The 20,387-nt window shown below is 44.7% G+C and overlaps 1 protein-coding gene across 2 annotated transcripts in view; it reads left to right on the top strand.

Moving 5' to 3' along the window:
- The window catches only part of Shtn1 (shootin 1), a 103,853-nt gene that overhangs the window by 68,861 nt on the left and 14,605 nt on the right, over positions 1 to 20,387 (top strand). The window contains exons 13-16 of one of the 2 annotated variants that reach the window (NM_001079705.4): positions 4,674 to 4,783; positions 9,012 to 9,065; positions 14,041 to 14,161; positions 17,679 to 17,871. In NM_001079705.4, the coding sequence (NP_001073173.2) occupies positions 4,674 to 4,783; positions 9,012 to 9,065; positions 14,041 to 14,161; positions 17,679 to 17,871 (478 nt within the window). The remainder of the gene's footprint in view (positions 1 to 4,673; positions 4,784 to 9,011; positions 9,066 to 14,040; positions 14,162 to 17,678; positions 17,872 to 20,387) is intronic. The other variant, NM_001303537.1, reaches the window with a different exon arrangement.

The raw sequence follows: 20,387 nt of genomic DNA, 5'->3' as shown, positions 1-20,387 counted from the left end.
CCAGGACTACCAGCCTGGGGAATGGTTCCACCCACAGTGGACTGGACTGGATCAATTAATAATCCAGACAACCCACCACAGGCTAATCTGATCTGGGTCATCAGTTGAGACTCCCTTCTCAGGCAGTGCTAGGTTGTGTCAGGTTGGCAGTGAAAGCTAATCTCTGTGTTGTTATAGCCCTTCCCAATCCATTGCTGAAGGATTGAAGGATTGATTGGCCCATTCCCAGCTCCTGAGTCAGTCTGTCCTCTGAACATGGATAAGTGTGTGTGTGTGTGTGTGTGTGTGTGTGTGTGTGTGTGATGGTGGTGTCTGCACGTGTGTGGATGCAGATGTGCAGGCCTATGTATTTGCAGAGACCAGAGGAGAACATCAGGTATCCTGCTATATCACCCCTTACACTGTTGAGACAGCATCTCTTATTGAACCTGGAGCTAGATTGGTACTCAACAACCCCCTTTGATGCTCCTTTCTCTGTGCAATACAGTGTTGGGGTCACAGACATCCTTAGCTATACTCAGTTTTGTTTTTTTTTTTAACATGGACTCTAGGGCTTTGAACTCAGTTCCTCCTGTAGTCAAGAAATTTCCTTAAATTTATAATCCGTAGGTCAATTCTAAACTGACTCAAACATAATGTACCCTTTTGGTAGTTTTTACCATCATGATGATATATGGGGGCTTGGATTTTAAGGCCTTTTCAAATAAAAATATTAGCAGAACAGGGAAGCAAAAAGAGACTTCATTTCTTCTTGGTAATAACCAGAGATTTTCTTGAGTAACAACGTGATGGTTTCTTCCATGCGTCAGCCTCTCTCTCCCTTTCCCTCCCTCCCTCCCTCCCTCCCTCCCTCCCTCCCTCCCTCCCTCTCTCTCTCTCTCTCTCTCTCTCTCTCTCTCTCTCTCTCTCTCTCTCTCTTTCTCTCTCTCTCTTCTTTTAAGATCTAACTTATTTTCCAAGTGGGTCTAAAGATTTAAGCCCCAATTAATTACACGTAGCATTCTGATCCAAGACTGACCTTGAAGCCCTAACTCAAAGAACCTTTGGTTTTGTTTTGTTGGGTTTTTTCCTTTCTGCCCGTGGCAGTTCAGTAACATTAGACCTGTTGTCCTCATTAGCCTCTTTCTCTAATCTCCAGCATCCTGCATATTTCTATTGTCCCCCTGATTACATGCTTTTGTGAGACAATTACCAACTGCGTGATTGCGGAAGGAATTACAAAACATACCACGAGCTCTCCGTAGGTGATTCATGCCGGTTTATTAGAACCGCTTAATAGTTCAGAAGTTCATATAGATTGCTTTTTTGCCATTTCAAAAACAGGTCGGTGAGAGGAAGAAAGCCTGTGCGACTAGCTTAGGGCTGCCCTTGTATTGCGCCTGAGTAGGGAATCTGATAAGAGTGATTTCTTTTCCTTAAGACCAATTAAGCCTTTATATTTGGGGGAAAAAGGCTGAGAAATTAAAGCTTGGTTTATAATCTGTACACAATGCAGATAGTGGTACTTCTCTGAATTATCACTATGATTCTGGCAAGCAAATATAAGGAACTACTTTAAATTCCTGCTGGTAGATGCTGTAGCAGATTTGAATGGTGTGGCCCGTAATTCTCCATCTGTCTGCCTTAATTAGTTTCTGTATGGTATATTTAATTGGGTTGCAGTCTCTCCTTGCAGAGTGCTAATCTGTTTGTAGGCGGTGTTCCCTTTGCCTTGTGGCTCTTCCTAGTCTCTCTCAAAATGGCAGCCCTTCTGAAAAATAAAACAAAACCAAGAGGGGGAAAAATAGGTTTAAAACTGGTCTCTGAGTTCCCAGGACTAAACCACATCCCATGCTGGGTGCTTGTGTACAAGACCTGGCTCGAGCGCTCTCATACTCTCTCTCTCTCTCTCTCTCTCTCTCTCTCTCTCTCTCTCTCTCTCTCTCTCCTCTTTTAATTTCCTTTTGAGCAGGGTCAGGAAAGCATGTGTATGTACAGCTATTTGGACGTCAAGGGAGACAGGGGATGAGTGAGTGGATTTCTTGTTTGCCTCCTTGTAGATATTTATAGGCCATTCAAATAAGTACCCACCCCCAAATTCTATTTAGGGGCATATAATTGATCAACCCAAAGCATAAGACCTTTCTTTCCCTCTGTTTCTCCCCCCCCCAACATTTTCCTTTGTTGGTGAGTTCTAACTTTGATACTTGTGTTTCCTATGTTGCACTGTGTGATGTTTGATACTGATTGTCAACTTCACAAGATCCAGAATCACTCAGGAGCCAAACCTCTGGGCATTCCCATGAGAACATTTCTGTAGTAGGTTAGTGGAGGTAAGAAGACCCATTCTAAATGTGGGCAGGTATCACAGGCCCTGGCAGTGGGCTAAGAAGAACACAGGAGCCTATCATCAGCTGTGGCCTCACTCCCCAGCAGCCTGACTCCCCTCCCTATAGTGATAGATTTACTCTTGCATTGAGCTAAAACAAACCCTGCCCTCCTTAAGTGGCCTTTTTCCCCTTATTGCAACAATGAGGAGAGTAACTACAAAGTAACTAAGACACCTGTAGAAAGATGACTCTTGAACCTGAATCCTGTTCCACATTGACACATTTTAATTCTTAGTTTTTTAATAGCCTCCTAGGACAGACTTGTCTTGGAAGTCAGATTATACTTATGAATCTAGCAGTGATTCAGCCATTTGGTGCTACAGAGTTGAGGATCATAGAAAGGTGTTCATTCTGGTGTTCCCTTAGGGATTCAGAGATGAGGAATGGCTACCCAGGTCCACATGAAGTCTCCTCAGGAAAGAAGCCACGAGTTAGACCTGAAACTAGCACTAATTAATTTTGGGTATACTGTGGTTCACATCATCTAGAAGGCAGTTTTTGTGGGCTTAGCTGTCTCTCTCCAAAAGTATAAACATCATATCTGTTTAAAAGTTCAGAACTGATCAGATAGTCTACCATGCAGCCTAGGTCCAAAGTGGGCCCTTAGCTTCTGTGAATTCACCAGAAATCCATTAATGGTGATATGTTCCAAAGTGATTCCATACTTTGGTCAAGCAATTCTTTGAGAAAAACCAAATCAACTTTGGTCAATAGGTTTAATTCATTTGTAATCCTCCACTATACATGCAGCAAACAAGAAAAGTCAGACTCTAAGGGCAGGGTAGGTGGCTCAGTCAAGAATGCTCACTCCACAAGTTTGAGGAACTGAGTTCAAATCCACTTAAAAGTTTTTTCATGTGTCTAGACCCAGCATTTGGGGACAGAGATAGGCGGATTCCAAGAGCCACCTGACTGGCTTGCCTGACCCTGTCTCAAGTCAATAAGTCAGAGAAAAATATAAGAAGACACCTGGTCTCCTATTCTGACCTCCACATGTGTGCAACACACACACACACACACACACACACACACACTCACACACACACACACACTGAACAATAGGTGGTTTTGTTTTATCATACATTGTAGGGAAGCACTTTGCTCCTGAGTCACACCCCAAGCCCCTGAAAGCTGAAGTTTACAGGCACATTTAATGATTTCATTTAAGTCATTGCTGGATGCATGTTTGATATTTTTTTTTTTTTTGGTTCTTTTTTTCGGAGCTGGGGACCGAACCCAGGGCCTTGCGCTTCCTAGGTAAGCGCTCTACCACTGAGCTAAATCCCCAGCCCCGCATGTTTGATATTTTAAAAACACGGATAGTTTAAGTAGATTTGAAAAAAAGGGTTTGCTTAAATGTTTCCCACTTACACAATTCCTAAACAAATCATGGTATTAAAAACGGGTTTGTCTTCTTGCTGTTCATTTCTTGCCTGGACTACTTTCCCATAAAGAAGAGATCTCTTTGATATCCTCTTTTAGGTAGGCTTTAGTCCACTTTCTTTGACGTACAGGATGTAATAACTTCTAAAAAAAAAAATCTTTGAGGCAAAGATGGATGATCTGGGAAAGGAACAGAGGATGGAAAGATGGCTCAGTGGGTAAGAACACTTGGCATGAAGGCAGAGGTTCAAATCCCCAGCAACCCCTTGAAAAACAGGGCTTGGCTACACAAAGGTGGAGGAGGAGGTAAAGATGGTACTGGGGTTTGCAGGCCACCAGCCCAGCCCCAGGTTTAGTGAGAGACCATGTCTCAAAGGAATAATGTGGAGAGAAATGAAGTATGACACCCAGTGCACTTCTACACACGAGGGAGGGAGGGAGAGAGGGAGGGAGGGAGGGAGAGAGGGAGGGAGGGAGGGAGAGAGGGAGGGAGGGAGGGAGAGAGGGAGGAAGGGAGGGAGGGAGGGAGGGAGAGAGAGAGAGAGAGAGAGAGAGAGAGAGAGAGAGAGAGAGAGAGAGAGAAGGAAGACCTGGAGATATCCCAATCTCCAAGTTTAATCTTGTATTGTGTTTCTCTTAGGTGAAATGCTATTGATTTCCATGCTACAAACTTGACTTTGATTGTTATGCTAAGTGTTCTGATTAGAAATTTTTCTTAATTTAAAGTGTGTTGTTTGGAGCATTGCCACAGAGTAGCTGTTACCCATAGTGAATTATTGGTGCTCTGCCATGGCCTGAACTAAAAATTAAAAAAAAAAAAAAAAGACTTCTGTTATCACACAGCACAATGTCACCAGCAAGAGGAACTCGCCGTTTCTTACATCTGCCCTAGGATGATTTCTGTCTGTGTTCTTCACACAGCTGAGGAAGTCACAGACCTGAAGAGGCAAGCAGTGGAAGAGATGATGGACAGAATTAAAAAGGGAGTTCATCTTAGACCAGTTAACCAGACAGCCAGACCCAAGGCAAAGGTATGTGCAGCTATATACTCTATCCTCCGCTGTGCATGTGTGTGTGTGCATGCCTGCGTGCATGTGTGTGTGTGTGTGTGTGTGTGTGTGTGTAGTTATGGGTATGTATGTCTGTGTACTGCATTCTTATCTGCTATCCAAGGAACCCAGAAGAGGGCATCAGATTCCTTAGACTTGGAGTTATAGGTAGTTGCCAGCTGCCATATAGGTACTGTAAGTCAAACCCTGGTCCTCTGAAAGAGCAGCCAGAACAGCTACTGAGCCATCTTTCCACTCCAGTCCCTCTCTCCCCCTCCCCCTCCCCTTCCCATTTCCCCTGTCCCTCCCCTCCCCCTCCCATTTCCCCTGTCCTTCCCCTCCCCCTCCTTCCCCCTTCCTCCCCCTCCACTTTCTCTCCCCCTCCCCTCTCCCTCCCCTCTCCCCTTCCCCTTGTTCCTCTCTTCCCCCTTCTTCCCCCTCCCCTTCCCCCTGTTCCTCTCCTCCCCCTCCCTCCCCCTTCCTCCCCCTTCCCTTCCTTCCCCCTCCCCCTCTCTCCCCTTCCCTTCCCTCCCCCTCCCCCTCCCTCTCTTTCTCCCTCTCCTTCCTCTTCCTCCTCGTCCTCCTCCTTTTCAATGTGAAAGTTTGGGATTTGATGAAAGCTGTATCAACACAGACTGCCAAGGCTTGGAAGGTAACGTGTCCAAGAAGTTTTCAGTTCTGTGTGAGCCTGTCTTGAGAGGGCTCTGAACTCAGGTGAGCCTGAACTGGTTCGTGCATGATCATGCATGTCATTGCCCAGTGTTGTCTTCTCTTCCAGAGGAGCATTGATGAGGGTCACCATGTCAGACAACTAGCAGTTGCTATTCCCTCCCTTTTCTTTGATCCGTTGTTCTCTTGTGGGTTTCTGAGCATCCTCTCTGTATCATACTGTTGTGGGCACTGGGGGTAAGGCAATAAGGGACACAGATGTACCTCCCTGAGGCTTCAGTCTGTGTGTAGCGGTGGGAAGACCACATGGTAATAGTAGAAGAGACCTAGCAGTAGACTAAACTGGTTTGCCTGCATACCAGCAGTTGCCTCCCAAGTAGCACAGATGCATGCTGGGAGCCCACACAGGCCTCCTTCATTCCTTGTGTGTCTCTGTCACATTCAAACAGGCCCAATAACAGTTTTTGAGGTTTCTCTTGAAAAAAAAATCCTTTCTTTCCTCGCTCTAATGAGATGTGGGCAGCCGTCTTTTCCTTCTTTGTTCAATGTACTCCATGGCTTGCTTCTGTTTTCCTTTCAAGACTGCTCCTCTTTTGTGAGTGAGCGAGTGTGGGCATGAAGGCACATCTGTGCCTTTGTGTCTGCATCCATGTCTGTGTCGGGCACGTTCATGTGTGTGGGGAGAGGCTAGGGAAACCTGAGGAGTGGCCCCTCAGGATGACTCTTGCCTCTCTTCGCTGGTCTGGAGTCTGCTGACTAGGCCAGGCTGGCTGGCTAGTGAGCCCCAGGGATTTTCTTAATGCCCATCTCCCCAGTCAGGGCTGGGATTATAAGCATATGCTACCCACACCAAACTCTTTTCAAATGTGTTCAAATCTAAGTCCACGTGTTGGCAAGACAAGTAGTTTAACAGTGAAGCCGGCTCCTCAGCCCCAAGGCCACTCCCTGCTAAGCTATCTTTGTGAACTCCTGTGGAATAACTACTGAATAGAAGTTCTAAGGTATCTCTAAAGTTGCCACTTTGTAGCCAGCAGGCAAGACAGACAGGCAAGGTAGGAGTGTTCATGGTAACCCGATTCAGGCAGACAGGAATTTCAGCCAACTGCTCCTCCTAGGCGTGAGCCAGTGCTCTGGAAGCAGGGTTCTAACTAGGGGAGGAAGAGATGGAAGGAAGCTGGGTAGAATAATCCTGTAATAGTTGTGGTGCTGCTGCTGGCCAGCCCCTGCTGTGACTCGGAGAGGCTGTTGTAAGGATCAACTGAATTGAAATATGAAAGCATTTTAAAATGAAGGGTCTGGATGCCACCTTGCAAAGCAAATATTTTCCTGTCTTTTACACCACAATCACTATGGAAATAATAGTAAGTGAGAGCAAACTATTTCTAGAGAAAAATGTAGTATCATAATAAAACCAAGCTAGTTTAGAGTAAAATATGTTGCGCTTGCTGTGATGGCTCATGCCTGCCATCCCAGCACTGGGGAGGCCAGGGAAGGAGTACAGCCTGGGAAAAACTCTGTCTCACAAACAAACAAACAAGCAAAGCAATGGGTGCTGTGTCTGCTTTCAGCCTCAGGATATTCCTTCTGCTTTTCTTCTCTTGCAACAACTGGCCCTTATTTCCTGTGAGCTCAAAGTCGCCAAAACACCTCAGCGAGGATCTGTGGACAGCTGGGCTTTTCACTGGCTGCCATCAGACTGTGTCGGTGCAGCACTGAGTGACCAGGCCAATAACCTCCGTTATACATGGTCAGTGTGCACTTGAATCTAAACCTTTTTTCCAGAACCACAAGTCCCAGAATGTCACAGTCTGATAGTGTATGGTCCAGGCTTTAGAAGGCTTCAGGAGCCAGGACCACACAGGGCATAGCAGCTCTTTTGACTATGCCTTTAGGTGGGGCATTGATCCAAAAGACATGGTTGTCTTGTCAGTTTTCCTAAGAGCTAAGCCTGTATTGTGGACAATTCTTTGCTGGCCTATTTTCCAAATCTCTTGATATTCCAGGTAGGTAGAACTGGCCTGGTTAGAATTGGTGGCTTAAGGCTTATGTCTGATACTGAGGAAATTCTCTTTTTTTTTTTTTTTTTTTTTTCAGAAACCTGGGCTGGGAAGGTTGAACATTCTAGCCTGGTTTTGTCTTTATTTTTGAAAAATGGAAAGGGGATCATTTAAAAAAAAAAACAAATTTTATGATTGCATTTGCCTATGTGTGCATGCACACGTGTGTGCTTCTGTGTGTGTGTGTGTGTGTGTGTGTGTGTGTACAGAGTCAGAGGACAACTTGGGGGGCTCAGTTCTTTCCTTTCACCAGATGGGCCCAGAATTGAACCCAGCCAGGGGTGCTAAGATTTTCTGTTGGTTGTCCTTTCCTCCTGATTTGGTCTTACAGATAGGAAAGGCCTATCTTCTGTCCATCAGCCTTTCTGGAACTAAGAGAGCCATAGGAAGTCTTTGCCCAGCGCCTGTTTTCTGCTCTCACAGTTCTCTAGCCCACCTTCCCTTGCTGGCAAAAGCCTAAGCTATGTCTAAGAACAGTTTACTACTAAAACATCTAATGACTTGGAACCAGATCTTTAAAATCTAGTATTTACCAAAACCTTCTGTAGCCAGGATGATACCCGCCAGGCTATGTACTATTTAGAAGATAGCCGGAGTCTTTTGCCTTTAAATATAAATAGAATATCCTTCTAAGTTTTTATTCAGGGGCCATCTGGTAGCTTTGAAATAACTAACGTGTTCCTTCAAATTTGGAGTTGAGAAAAAAAAAAAAAAAAAAAAAACCTCAATAACAAAACTGTTGTGAAGCACAGAGCTAGCTGGGGAGAGGGCTTGTGAGTGACGGGGCTTTCTGTGCAGTAGTGAGGACCTGGGTTCAGGTCCCCAGCACCCAGCTGAGCATGGCCACATCATACCACCCGCATAGCGTGGGGGGAGTTGGGAGTGGAGCAGATCCAGGAGGATCAGGGGCCTTGCTGACTGTCCATTTGGTAAGAGGCCTGTCTCACAGGAGCAAGGTACAGAACAATGAAGGAGGACACTTGCATCTTCCTCCGTGCCCATGGTGTGTACACTTGTGCACAGCATGAACATATTCGCACAACCCTCCCGCCTCTACAAGGGCCACCAACAACTTAGCATGGAAAAATCTTTATATGGGGCCAGCAAGACAACTTGGTGTGTTAAAAAACTTACCACCAGACCTGGTGATCCATTTCTGGGACCCCCATGGTGGAAGAAAAATCTCACAGGTTGCTCTCCCACACCACACATTCATTAAAAAGTTTTTAAATATCTACTATTTTAAAATCAATTCATGGGCTAGAGAGATGGCTCAGCAGTTAAGAGGGCTGACTGCTCTTCCAGAGGTCCCGAGTTCAAATCCCAGCAACCACCTGGTGGCTCAACAATCATCTGAAATGGGATCTTGTGTGTCTGAAGACAGCTACAGTATACTCAGATACATAAAATAAATAAATAATTAAAAAATTCAGTTCGCACAGTAATTTCTTTCTTCTTTCTTTTTTTTTCCTTTTGAATTACAGCCAGACTCTCTAAAGGGCTCAGAAAGTGCAGTGGATGAACTGAAGGGAATCCTGGTAAGAGTCACTGTCTGTGTTATGGTGAAGTGAAAGACCATTTTCTCCTCTGGCTTTTCATGAATAGTGGTTTTGGGTGTGTTTTATCTCCCCTATTAGGCTCCTTTCTTTGCACCATGGCTTCCTCCAACACATGTGTCAGATGCCTTGTTGACTGTGTTCTATAAGGGTGGCCACACACTGAGCAAGACCTTGTTTAGTATAAGAGGACTCCAGTCCCAGCAGTGTAGCAGGAAGCTCAGGGCTTTGCCTTGTGAGGGAGGAAAGTGGAATTCCTGGCACCTACCTGTAAATCTTAGCTTACAGCCAAATATACTTAATGGTCTAATACTAGAGGCTGTGGGTTCCCTTTTCCTCACATGCAGCTCTGTCTGACTTGGGACTTGAAATGCTCTTCCTGCCTTTGCCTCCCAAGGACTGGGGTTATAGGTGTACACCACTATAGCCATTTTTTATGGTGCTGGGGGTCCATCCAAAGACTTCCCCAAGGTTTCACGCCTTCTAGGCAAGCACTAGATCAGCCTGACTCCGTTTCCAGCTCCATGAAAGTCTTTATGTCACCAAGTTCATTCTCTTCATTACTTCCTGCCTGCTGGAAAATGTGTCTACTGCCCTCCTCTAGCCCCGCCTCTCTTTTCCAAGTGGGATCTCGGGCCGGTAGAGTCCACAGAGTCACTTTGCTACAAACTAGCCTCTCACAGGAAGTGCTTCAGACTGAGCTCTATTTCAGATCCCATTCCAGCCTGAGTTATTATGCACAGTTAGTCAGCAGACGTGGGACGGAGGTGCGGGAATAACCCCTCCTGTTTGTTGTTACTGTGCTAATTAAGCATCTCGTGTAGACATCAGCGTAATGACAGTAAACAACATTATTTTCATCAAGAAGGACTTTAAACAGTAGACCTCACAGAATGGCTTAATTAGTTTGCTTTAGTTTTAAGTGAGTGGGATTAGCCCTGAAGAGTGGTGTATCACTGGCTAACAGTGGTGGTCTACCTACAGAATGAAGGATTAGACGGGCCCCTGACAAAGGACTTGGCTCTTACCCTACCGATCCTATGATGGAAGATTTTGTCATCCAGGGCTCTGCCCCTGTGACAGCCCCTTTTGTTGTTTCTTTATTTGAATGCTAATTCCTGTGGTTGAAGAAGTCCCTGGGGCCTTAAGAGAGAGAAGAGCAGCTCTAATGTCAACTAGACTCAGTTTGACTTGTTAAAAATTTGGTTTGTTAAGAAAATCAGATGCTACTTAATTATGCAAGGAATTATGTCAGTGGCAGATCATGCTGAATGGTAGCAGGTTTAATGAATGTAGCATTATCATGTATGTGTGTAAACTCGTGCTTACGTGTGTGCGTACACATGCTAAGCTTGGGGTCAACTGTCAGCGTGTATCCACAGCACAAGTATTACTTTTCAGTATAACAGTCACTACAATTTTATATTAATTCATGCAGATTAATTCATGAAATTATTTATGATTTTTGAAAACCGTTTTTAATAGTTCTTTCTTTCTTAGATCTCTGAGATTCATGTATCAGCAGGAATAATAATTCCAGAATTAATATTTCTTTGTACTAAGGTTTTTTTTTCTTTTCTAAGCGTGGACCCTTGTGGCCCTATCCCTGCTCTTCTTTGCCAAATCCAACTTTCTTTTACCCCAGCAGGAGTTTGAGGCCCCAGTGTCTTGGGCCAAGAACCACGTTCATTCTTACGTGGAAGAAAGTGGGACTCCAGCTCAGTGTATTTCCAGGGCTTCCTTTCATCTGGAGTCCACACTATAAGAATTACCAAAGTTAGCTCCGAGGAGATCACATGACACCATCCCGGTAACCACCACATGTGACAAAGCAGATGTTAAGAGCTGTGGTGAGCCTCAAGCCTTACAGCAAGGTGGGAAAGGAACATCTATACCAGGGAGCACAGCAGATAGGTGTTCTGATGTCCCAGAGTACAAGAAACAGGAAGAACTTTGTGAGGACATTTCGGCTAAAAATGACCGTAACCCATGGTACGTGACTTTGGGCTTTGGAGTAATGGGAGAAATTAGATACAAATCTCTGGTCAAGGAGAGCTGGAAACCTTACTCCATTTTTTTGTTTTGTTTTGTTTTGTTTTTTGAGGTATACAGTTTTCAAGCCAATTTTTAAAGCATTGATCTTGACAACTCATCTTTCCAACCTCACATCACTCAATATTTCAAGTCGAACAGTTTGTATGTACAAAGTACACCAGGCATTTCTTGTGTTCATATAGAACTTCTAAGGTTAGGAAGTAGAGACTGTGGAAACACATTGCCATTTAAAAGCTACCATATGAACAGATACGAAGGAATCCCCATGTTTGCTCTGTACATCAGAGGGAAAGCCGCCGGCCTCACCATTCTCAACAGGTGTAGCAGTGGTGGACCAGTCTTTATTTAATGCAGGAAAGTTAGTGTGGTGATGTTTGTAACAGTTGAGACATTTGTAACATTTGAAGCACAGTGGTGATTTGGAATAGTAGGATAACTATTGTGGGGGTGGGGCTGGAGAGATGGCTCAGTGGTTAAGAGCACCAACTGCTCTCCCAGAGGTCCTGAGTTCAGCAACCACATGGTGGCTCACAACCATCTGTAATAAGATATGATGCCCTCTTCTGGTGTGTCTGAAGATAGCTACAGTGTACTCACATAAGTAAAATAAATAAATAAATCTTTAAAAAATATATTTGGGGTTCTGATCTACAACTAAAACCCAGGCCTATCTCTGACTTACCGTGGTACCCGACTGGGTTCCAGTTCCTTGTAGAGTAAGGTAGTTGTGTGTACAGCATGCACCACATGGCTGCTGAGCCGTCTTCTGACTGGTATATTTTACAAGTCCAATAGAGAAGTAAGATACAGAGGTAGAATAATCTCAGGAATAGATTATTCTATTAAGATGGAATTAATATATGATTCGGTTAAGATAGAATAATCTTAATTAGCCAAGTCCATCCTTGTTTCATCCAAGGGTCCTCCAGTTGCCAGTGTCACTGAACTTTACTGAACATTAGCGGCATCAACCACATCAGGGGGCGAGCCAACAAAAATGGGGAGGGGATCTCACAGGTCAGAACTTGGAAAATAGATTCTGCAGCATCACAGCCAAGATTTGAGGGGAACTAACGTTTATCCAAAGACAGAGCTGAAAAACCACGCAAAAGATGAATTTAACAACAGTAGATAGTATGTCGTTTTCTTTCCAGCAGCCATTTCCGTTGGGGGAAATCATACAGTGACCTTGAGAGTCAAACAATGTGACTGCTCTGTAAGTTATTTTCACGGTGAGAACCGTACAGTTTTTAAATAGCTGCTCGCAAGCGATTCAAATGGTAAGTTTCCTAGAAGCTGAAATAGAAATGACGTGAGGATACTTGTTCTTTACATTCTTTTCAAGTGAGTGGAAAGTGGCCATTCATTCTCTTTAATTTCCAGGAACAATCATGCCTCACTGTGTTTTTCATCAACAAGTAGATAGAGACCTACAACCCAGTGAACCAAGTCATCTCACTTCTGAACTAGAATAAGCTGTTAAATCCCACGTGGCATGTTCCTTCTGGATATTTTTTTTAACAAATCTTTGCAACAAATGAAAAACAAAATGTCTCATTTCTAGGGGTAAAAGTATCACATGCTGGGATAAAATACCAGCCTTCTTCAAGTATGTCAATTGATCAGGCAGCTGGCAGCAACCACAGTCTCCTAACCTAGTTGGTCAGAGCCCCACGCCCCACCTTCTATATCTTTAAGCAGGTGTGGTCTCTGTGAGGACATTGTAACAACTTTTCCTGTGTGAGATTTGCAACCTTCTGATTTTCAAAAGGAACTTTTTTGCTGTCTTACGGTCTAGAGAATCACCATTTCTAAACAATAGGACCCTGAGTATCCTTCCAGAAGCTGGAGGCTAGAAGGGAATGGAAGTAAAAGCCCTTAGCAAGTTTGCAAACCTTGCTGAACAAAAGCTGCTTACAGATCCAGAAGGTTGTTCTTTATTTCCACTGACTAGATCTTAGGTCTCTTGATTGCCCCGTCCCCTCACTGATGGTACAGCTGAGGAGGAGCTCTTGGGGGGGGGGGCGGGGGGGGGGCTCTGGTCATGGAAGTCTTGTTATTGATCAACTACATGCTCACCTCTGAGTGAGGAGCACATCAGATGCTGCTCTGTTTAGACACTCCAGTAGTAAAGGAGATAGGAAGCTATTCTCCCTCAGTCATACCTTTCAAGAGGGGCCTGGATGGGAAACCATGGCATTGGTCTTTGTCTTCTTAGAAGCCAAGGCCAGTTTCAGGAGTCCAGCTTGATAGCCTCTTGTTGTGTACAGTGTCTTCTGGGCACTGGAAAGGCATGTATCTATGTTCTCGCCTGTTAGGACGATGGAAGTCAGTCCATCTCTGTAGGACCACGGTATTCCTCTCCCACACTGATGCCAAGGTAGCTCAGCATGCTCCTTCTTCAGGTAGACACTGGGGACCCTTATGTTGCTTCTCAACCATAGCATTGCCCCCTGGTATGCAGCCAGGGCTACTCAGTCAGTAACAAGACCACACAGTTTCTTTAGCAGCTGAGGACTTGTGCTGTATAGTCCATGCTGCCATATGAAGATGTTCTTCCAAGGTGAGTGGGACATACCCATCGTTCATGGATAGATATCTGCATCACCAGTGTACAAGGATCTCCCTATCATTGACCTGCATAGTCAGCTCCCTGAGAGCTATTCTTGTATGACTTGTTCTACTGAGATGAAGCTGCCGTCTCCTCTATCAGCAGTATCTTCCTGAAAAATCCAGGACTCTGTGTCAATGAGGGTGTGTGTGCAAGTTTGAGAAACTCACATATATATCTGTTTGTAATTTGTCTTGTTTCTTAATTTCATTTTGATTTTCACAGTGTTTTATTGGTTTGCATTTTCTGTTCTTTTGCGTATTATATTAACCTTTTTTGTTTTTGTTTTAGGGGACACTTAACAAATCCACTAGTTCGAGAAGCTTAAAATCCCTTGGCCCTGAGAACAGTGAAACTGAGTTAGAGAGGATTTTACGCCGCAGAAAGCTGACAGCAGAAGCAGATAGCAGTAGTAAGCCTCTTCCAGCCCTCCACGCTCCTTCTCTTCTTCCTCTAAGCCTCTTCCAGCCCTCCACTCTCTTTCTCTTCTTCCTCTAAGTCCCTTTATCATGAAATCATCTTTCAAAAATTAATATTAAATGTTTAGCTTTTAAAAATGTGAGTGAGAAGTCCTAGCTGGGTAGAGTGTCTGTAATACCTCAGAAGATGCTTGCATAGCCATCACCATCTTTATTTGTAGGTAACCAAGCCTTTGTAGATTGGCCCTGTTCAGTGTGAGGTACCCCAGACAAAGGCCTATGTGATGACATTTGGGTGGGTTTTCTCAGACACATATACAAAGTACCTTGATCATATTCACCCCAGTTACCCACTCTTGTTCTCTCTCCCTCACTGGTCTTCCTTTTTCTATCTAGTCACCTTTCTAAGTTCATGAAGTTTTATTTGTTTTGTAGTTTGGATATATATGTACATACATACACACACACACATACAGACACACACACAACACACACACACACACACACACACACACACGTTTTGTTATTATATGCATAGGAGCATCTGTGAGGGTTAGTTACAGGAACATGGGCAGTTTACCAGTGACTGTACCACCCAAGGATATGTTTCCCTCTTCCCTGTTGCCTTTAGATGATAACAGCTCCTTAGAGAAGGATGGTCCTTAAGCCTTTCTCCCATAAGGATACTCTTAGTTCAGTCTGCAAAGTCTACTGATAAAATCCCACACAAGGACTCTTCCCACTCAGTAAACAACCTCAGAGGCATTCTGAGACATTTTATTGCATTAACAGCACTCAACCACCTCCCTCATCCATTTGGTGACTTGGTGCCTTCCCAGAGTCCACCTGACGGTGCTCCTGTAGGCCCCTCTGCTTCAGGCTTTGCTCAAGTTTTACTACTGACAAGTATGTTGTGTGCTTTGCCTCTCACCTTCTCATTCCTCCAGAAACATTCTCCACTCCTGGATTTAGCCAGACATGCACAGCGGCCACAGCTTTCTAGCTCGTTGCCAGTGGACATCGGGAGGCACTTTGGTTTCAGTCGGTATGAAAACAGAAGTCCTTCCAGGCGTAAGGGAGGAACGCATTTTACAGACACAATGAGAATATTTTTGTTTGGTTTAGTTTTCAGCAGTGTGTTCAGTGTTCCAGTCAAGGGAAGTTAGAGTAAAACATAAGAATCCAGTAGGTTTGGGGTCTCGGAATGAGCTCAGTTGGTAGAGTGCTTGCCTGGAGCACATAGAGACCTGGGTTTGATCCTGGGAACCACATAGACAGCATGGTGGCACACACCCATAATCCCTCTTGAGAGGTAGACGGGAGGATTAGGAATTCACGGTCATCTTCAAGTACATAGCGAGCTTGGGCTGTGTTCGGTCCTGTTTTAATTTCTTTTTCGGTAGATCCGTTAGTTAGTAGACGGACAAAGAAATATGATCTGCCATCAGAAAACTACTCCCAGTCAGAATGTTCTGAGGGGGTGACTCACAATTGAGCAGACATTCGTGGGCGTGTGGGCTCGTGGCATGTGGGCCTGTGACACTGCTCTTCTACACTAATAAGACTTATAGGGAGGAGGAGAGGGAACATGTAGAGGAAGGCAACCTCAGGAAGCAGCCAGGCTTTGGAGACCTGACCCCAGGCTCCTGCATGGTCTTGCTCAGTTTTCCTTCTGAGTCTGGCTGCTGCTCTCTTTCTCCGTCCTGCCTGGTGGCCTGCCAACCTGACATGTCAGAGACCAGCAAGAGGCTCTCAGGAAGCACAGGCTGCAGCAGTCACCATTGCAAACATTCTGCCTTCTTCATTTCCTTCTGCACGTGAGGGACGCACAAGCCCTGCCTGAGCCCTCTGCCCTCCTTTCTAAGTGGCTTCGACTGTAGAAATAAGCAGCAGGCGTGGGTGTATTCAAAATGAGATCTTCCCGCAAGGACAGGCATGCTTGACGCTGTCTAGTGCTGCTGTCAAGTTACCAAGGACAAAACAGAGTGGAGGTGAGGCAAATCCTGGATTCGACTTGATATCCCTGTTTTCCAAAAGCTTTTCGCCCTTCTTGCTGTCTTCCACATCCCCCATGTAACCTAAGGCTAAGTGTAGCTGGAAGGGAAAGGCCTTTCCGAACAGAGCACTCAGGCAACACACCAGCCTCTCTGTGCAGCTGGTACAAATGAAGTCAAATCAGACCTGTCACCAGACCTGGGGGGGTCTGCACCATGGAGTCAGGCTAAGGGAAGAGTCCAGTAGAATTGAGCAAATTTTCAGTTCCTCTGAGATAGATATTCCAGCCATAGTCATAGCCACAGAAAAGAATGTATCTCCTGAGCTGTTACTATTAGGGATCTGCTAGCATTTTGGATTGTATAATACCAATTTATATTTCCTTCCTTCCTTTCTTTTTCTTTTATCCTTTCTTTCTTCCTTCCTTCCTTCCTTTCTTTCTTTCTTTCTTTCTTTCTTTCTTTCTTTCTTTCTTTCTTTGAACACTGTATGTAGTCAAGAATAACCTTGAACTTCTGATCTTCCTGCCTCCACCTTCCAAGTGCTAGGGTTATAGGTAAGCACCACCACGTCTAGTTTACGCAGTGCTGTAGATGGAAGCTAAGGCTCCGTGCCTGCCGTGCAAGCACTTCCCCACCAGAGCCACGGGACATCTTTAATCTCCCAGGTCTCTCCTCAGTGGTGTCCTTCAAGCTTGTGTTCTTAACTTCATTTTGACATTCTATGATTTGCATATTTGTGAGTTGTTTAGTCGGCCTCTCTGTTAAAGGTGTTCCTTCCAATATTTTAATACGGATATCCTTTGAGGTATGCTACCTAGTTTCCACTCGGTGCGAGGCTTAGCGGTAGCCCAGGAGATCTAGAGTGCTGTGCCAATAATTTCAGTAGTAAGCCTTGCTGTAGTCATTAAGTCCTGTCCCAAAGAACAGCAGAGACCAGAAGGTAAACAGCCCAAACTCTTTGCCACTTAATTTTTATAATCTTGTGTCCGAATTTCTTTAAGAGGCAGTAAATCCACTTACTGCTCATTCGCATCAAAATGAAAATGGTCATAAACGCTGTTTAATGCTCAAGAAGTCTTCATGAGCCTTTTAGAGAGAACCTTGTTGACGTCAGTCCATTTTCTGTTTAGAACGCAGAGCTGAGTTTTTGGAAGAATTAACTCTTGAGAGGCAAAATGGTTCAAGCAGGGCAGTCAGAAAGCCCTACTCGGAAGAAGAAGAAAGTTTACACAATTGTGGTGTTGCCCAGCACCTGTCAATGAAGCAGGGTGGCTAGGGACTTTGTGACCCCTTGTGACAATTTCCCAGTGTGATCCAGGTGCCTTTAAAAGTAGAGTTACCTCAAAGCAAAGAGGACTTCCAGTAGGAACCTTTCCTTTTTCTTTTCAAGTGTGCTAAAACTTTTTGACCAACTTGGCCTTTTTGCTTCCTGTGGGCTTTTCAGCTAATCTTTCATACTGTTGATAAGCATCACACAGAATTATTAAACTTGAGGTATGTGTTTGGTTTTAAGGTCCTACCGGGATATTAGCCACCTCAGAGTCCAAGTCCATGCCAGTGTTGGGTTCTGTATCCAGTGTAACAAAATCAGCCTTGAACAAGAAAACTCTGGAGGCAGAATTCAACAATCCGTGTCCCCTAACACCTGAGCCAGGTGAAGGGCCCCGTAAATTGGAAGGATGCACGAATTCCAAGGTTACCTTTCAGTAAGTAACAATGTTCTTCATTAAGTAGAATGTAGACGAATGAATGCTGCCTTCCTTTGACTGTCACTCTTCTGAAAGACCTCCGTGCGGCCTGCCAATACCCTGTCTCCCTCCTGTGAGCCAGCTTCTGCTTCTAGGCTCCCATCTTGGTGATTTCCTCCAGCTCCATAGTAAATGCCACATACCCTGAACTAGTTGGTGGAGTCATTGGGTTCTCCTAGACAAAGACTTGACCTGGATGGTATTTCCGCCCCAGAGACACCTGTCTTTTCCACATGAAATGCTTAGGTTCTTAGCAGCTCGCTAACACTGGAGAAGCCATGCCATATTTCAGACTCCTTTGGAGCCTGTGTTTGTCCAGACTCTTTTTCTGGCCCTTGAAAGATGTCCCCTCATCCCGTTCTTTCCAGAGACCGACTGTGTGTTCTCTAGAGGGTTCCTCTAGAGACCGATTTCCAAGTGGCACCTTGTTAGGTATAAGCCTGCTGTTGAACGTGTTTCAGGCCGGTGCAGAAGAGGATCAATTTGTTTTATAACAATGGCAAGTTCCATTTGAAATTGGTCTACCCTCAGGCACTAATTCTCTTGCCAGAATGTCAACTAGACTGTCACTTAATGAAAAGGAAGAGGCGAGGCCAATCAGATCAGCCGAATCTTGTAATCACAATTAATTAAACCTCTGATTTCCTGTTCTGTCAGAGAAAGAGTTCCCCCCCCACCCCCACCCCCTCCTTTTGTAGTTTTTCACTGTCTTGGCTTAAAAGGTGAAACCTGGACAAACAAAGTTGAAATTCATTGTGGATCTATTTTTGCCGACTGGTATTTTCTTCCTCCCGTGGGGCTATTGAGATCCTATCTCCTTTGGAATGAATAGCCATCTTTGCTGATCTATGTGTTATCTAATTTCACTGTGCGTTTTAAAGCGCATAGTCTCACAGCTCTGTCTCCTTCCTTTGCTGGGAGGTGTTTGCATCTCCCAGAAAGATGATCTGTATTCATTCTTCGCCTTTGCTATTAAATTTGTTTGAACACTAATTCGACGTCGGCAATCTGGCAGCATTCGAACCAATATCCAGCACAAAAGCAATTTGGCAGAGACAAGTTAGTTTCTGAGAAATGCTTCAGTACGTGCGTATAGATTTTCACCCCCCACCCCACCGTTTTCCACAGATAATCTTAATCAGAAAATACTGCTGCTCCTTCCCCCTTTGTCTGCCTTTTATTCTCCAAAAGTAAGTGGAAATTACATTTCCAAGAAAGGAAATGAAATAATTGCAGGCCCAAGGTCTGCAAAATGTGTGTTGAATTGACGGTGAAAGGGATCCGTGTGCTGACAGAGAAGAGAATCGCTGGATGCCAGAAAGGCTGACGTGGAACTCAATTTATGTCCCATCTTGTTCGTTCAATGACTGCTTAAGAGACACATTGCAACTTAATTTATCTACTTAAAGCACTAATCTAAGTACTGCGTGCAGCTGTATTAACTTTTAAACTTGGTAACCCAATGCTCGCGTCTTCCGTTACTCCATTGTTTGGCTGAGATCTCTAGTGCCGTGTGTTTTCACATTAACAGTCATTTAGAAATAAGAAAAAATAAATAAATCCCTTACGCACGGGCTGGACCTAGGCCTCCCCGCACATATGTAGCAGATGTGTGGCTTGGTCTTCACGTGGATCCCAGACAAATGGAGCAGGGCTATCCCAAAAGCTGTTGCCTGTCCGTGGAATGTGTTCTTCTAGCTGGGCTGCCTTGCCTGCCTCAGTGCAGAGGATGCGCCTAGCCCTGCAGAGACTTATGTGCTCACTCAGAGGAGAAAGGGAGGGGAGAAGATGGAAGGACTGTGAAAGAAGATAACCCGGGGGGGGGGGGTAATGAGTGGGATATAGATTGAATAAATTAAAGTAAATAAATCCAAAAGAAAAAGGGAAAAGCATCCTTTCAGTAGAGCTTAGACGGGATCTGAGAACTCTGTGTATACTCAGGCTAATTACTGACTTCCCTTCACTTACATTGGAACTTAGCTTCGTGATAACTGACAGATTTAGCTTCAGGTCCTACAAGTAAAAATTCCACGTTATCAGCCAGGAACCCAGAAACTTCTAGGAACCAAAGGGGTTGTTTTTAAGAGTCATTTGGGGTTGGCTTTGACTAATAGATCCATTTAATTAGACTAACCACCGAGGTGGGCACAAACACCTTGCCCTATCTCCTAGACTTGGGCAAGTAGAACACTTAGAAATGAGGTTGTGGTAGAGGGATGGGGGAGGGCACAAATGATAGTAATCAAGAGAGTGAGCAGGAGAGAGAGCAAGCTAGAGAGAGTGAGCATGTCACAGTATATGTGTCGAGGTAAGAGGACAAGCTCAAATGTCAGACGTCACCTTCCACCTTGTTTGAAGTGGGATCTCTGTTCATTGCTATGTCCACCAGGCTGGCTGGTCTGCAAGTTCTCTACCTTGAGTCTCACCACAGAGCGCTGGGATTACAGACACACACACACACTACAGAGTCCAGC

Source organism: Rattus norvegicus, chromosome 1, assembly GCF_036323735.1.
Source record: "Rattus norvegicus strain BN/NHsdMcwi chromosome 1, GRCr8, whole genome shotgun sequence".
NCBI classification, from domain to species: domain Eukaryota; kingdom Metazoa; phylum Chordata; class Mammalia; order Rodentia; family Muridae; genus Rattus; species Rattus norvegicus.
Note: the sequence above shows the minus strand (reverse complement) of the source record. Positions and strands in the feature narration are given on the sequence as shown.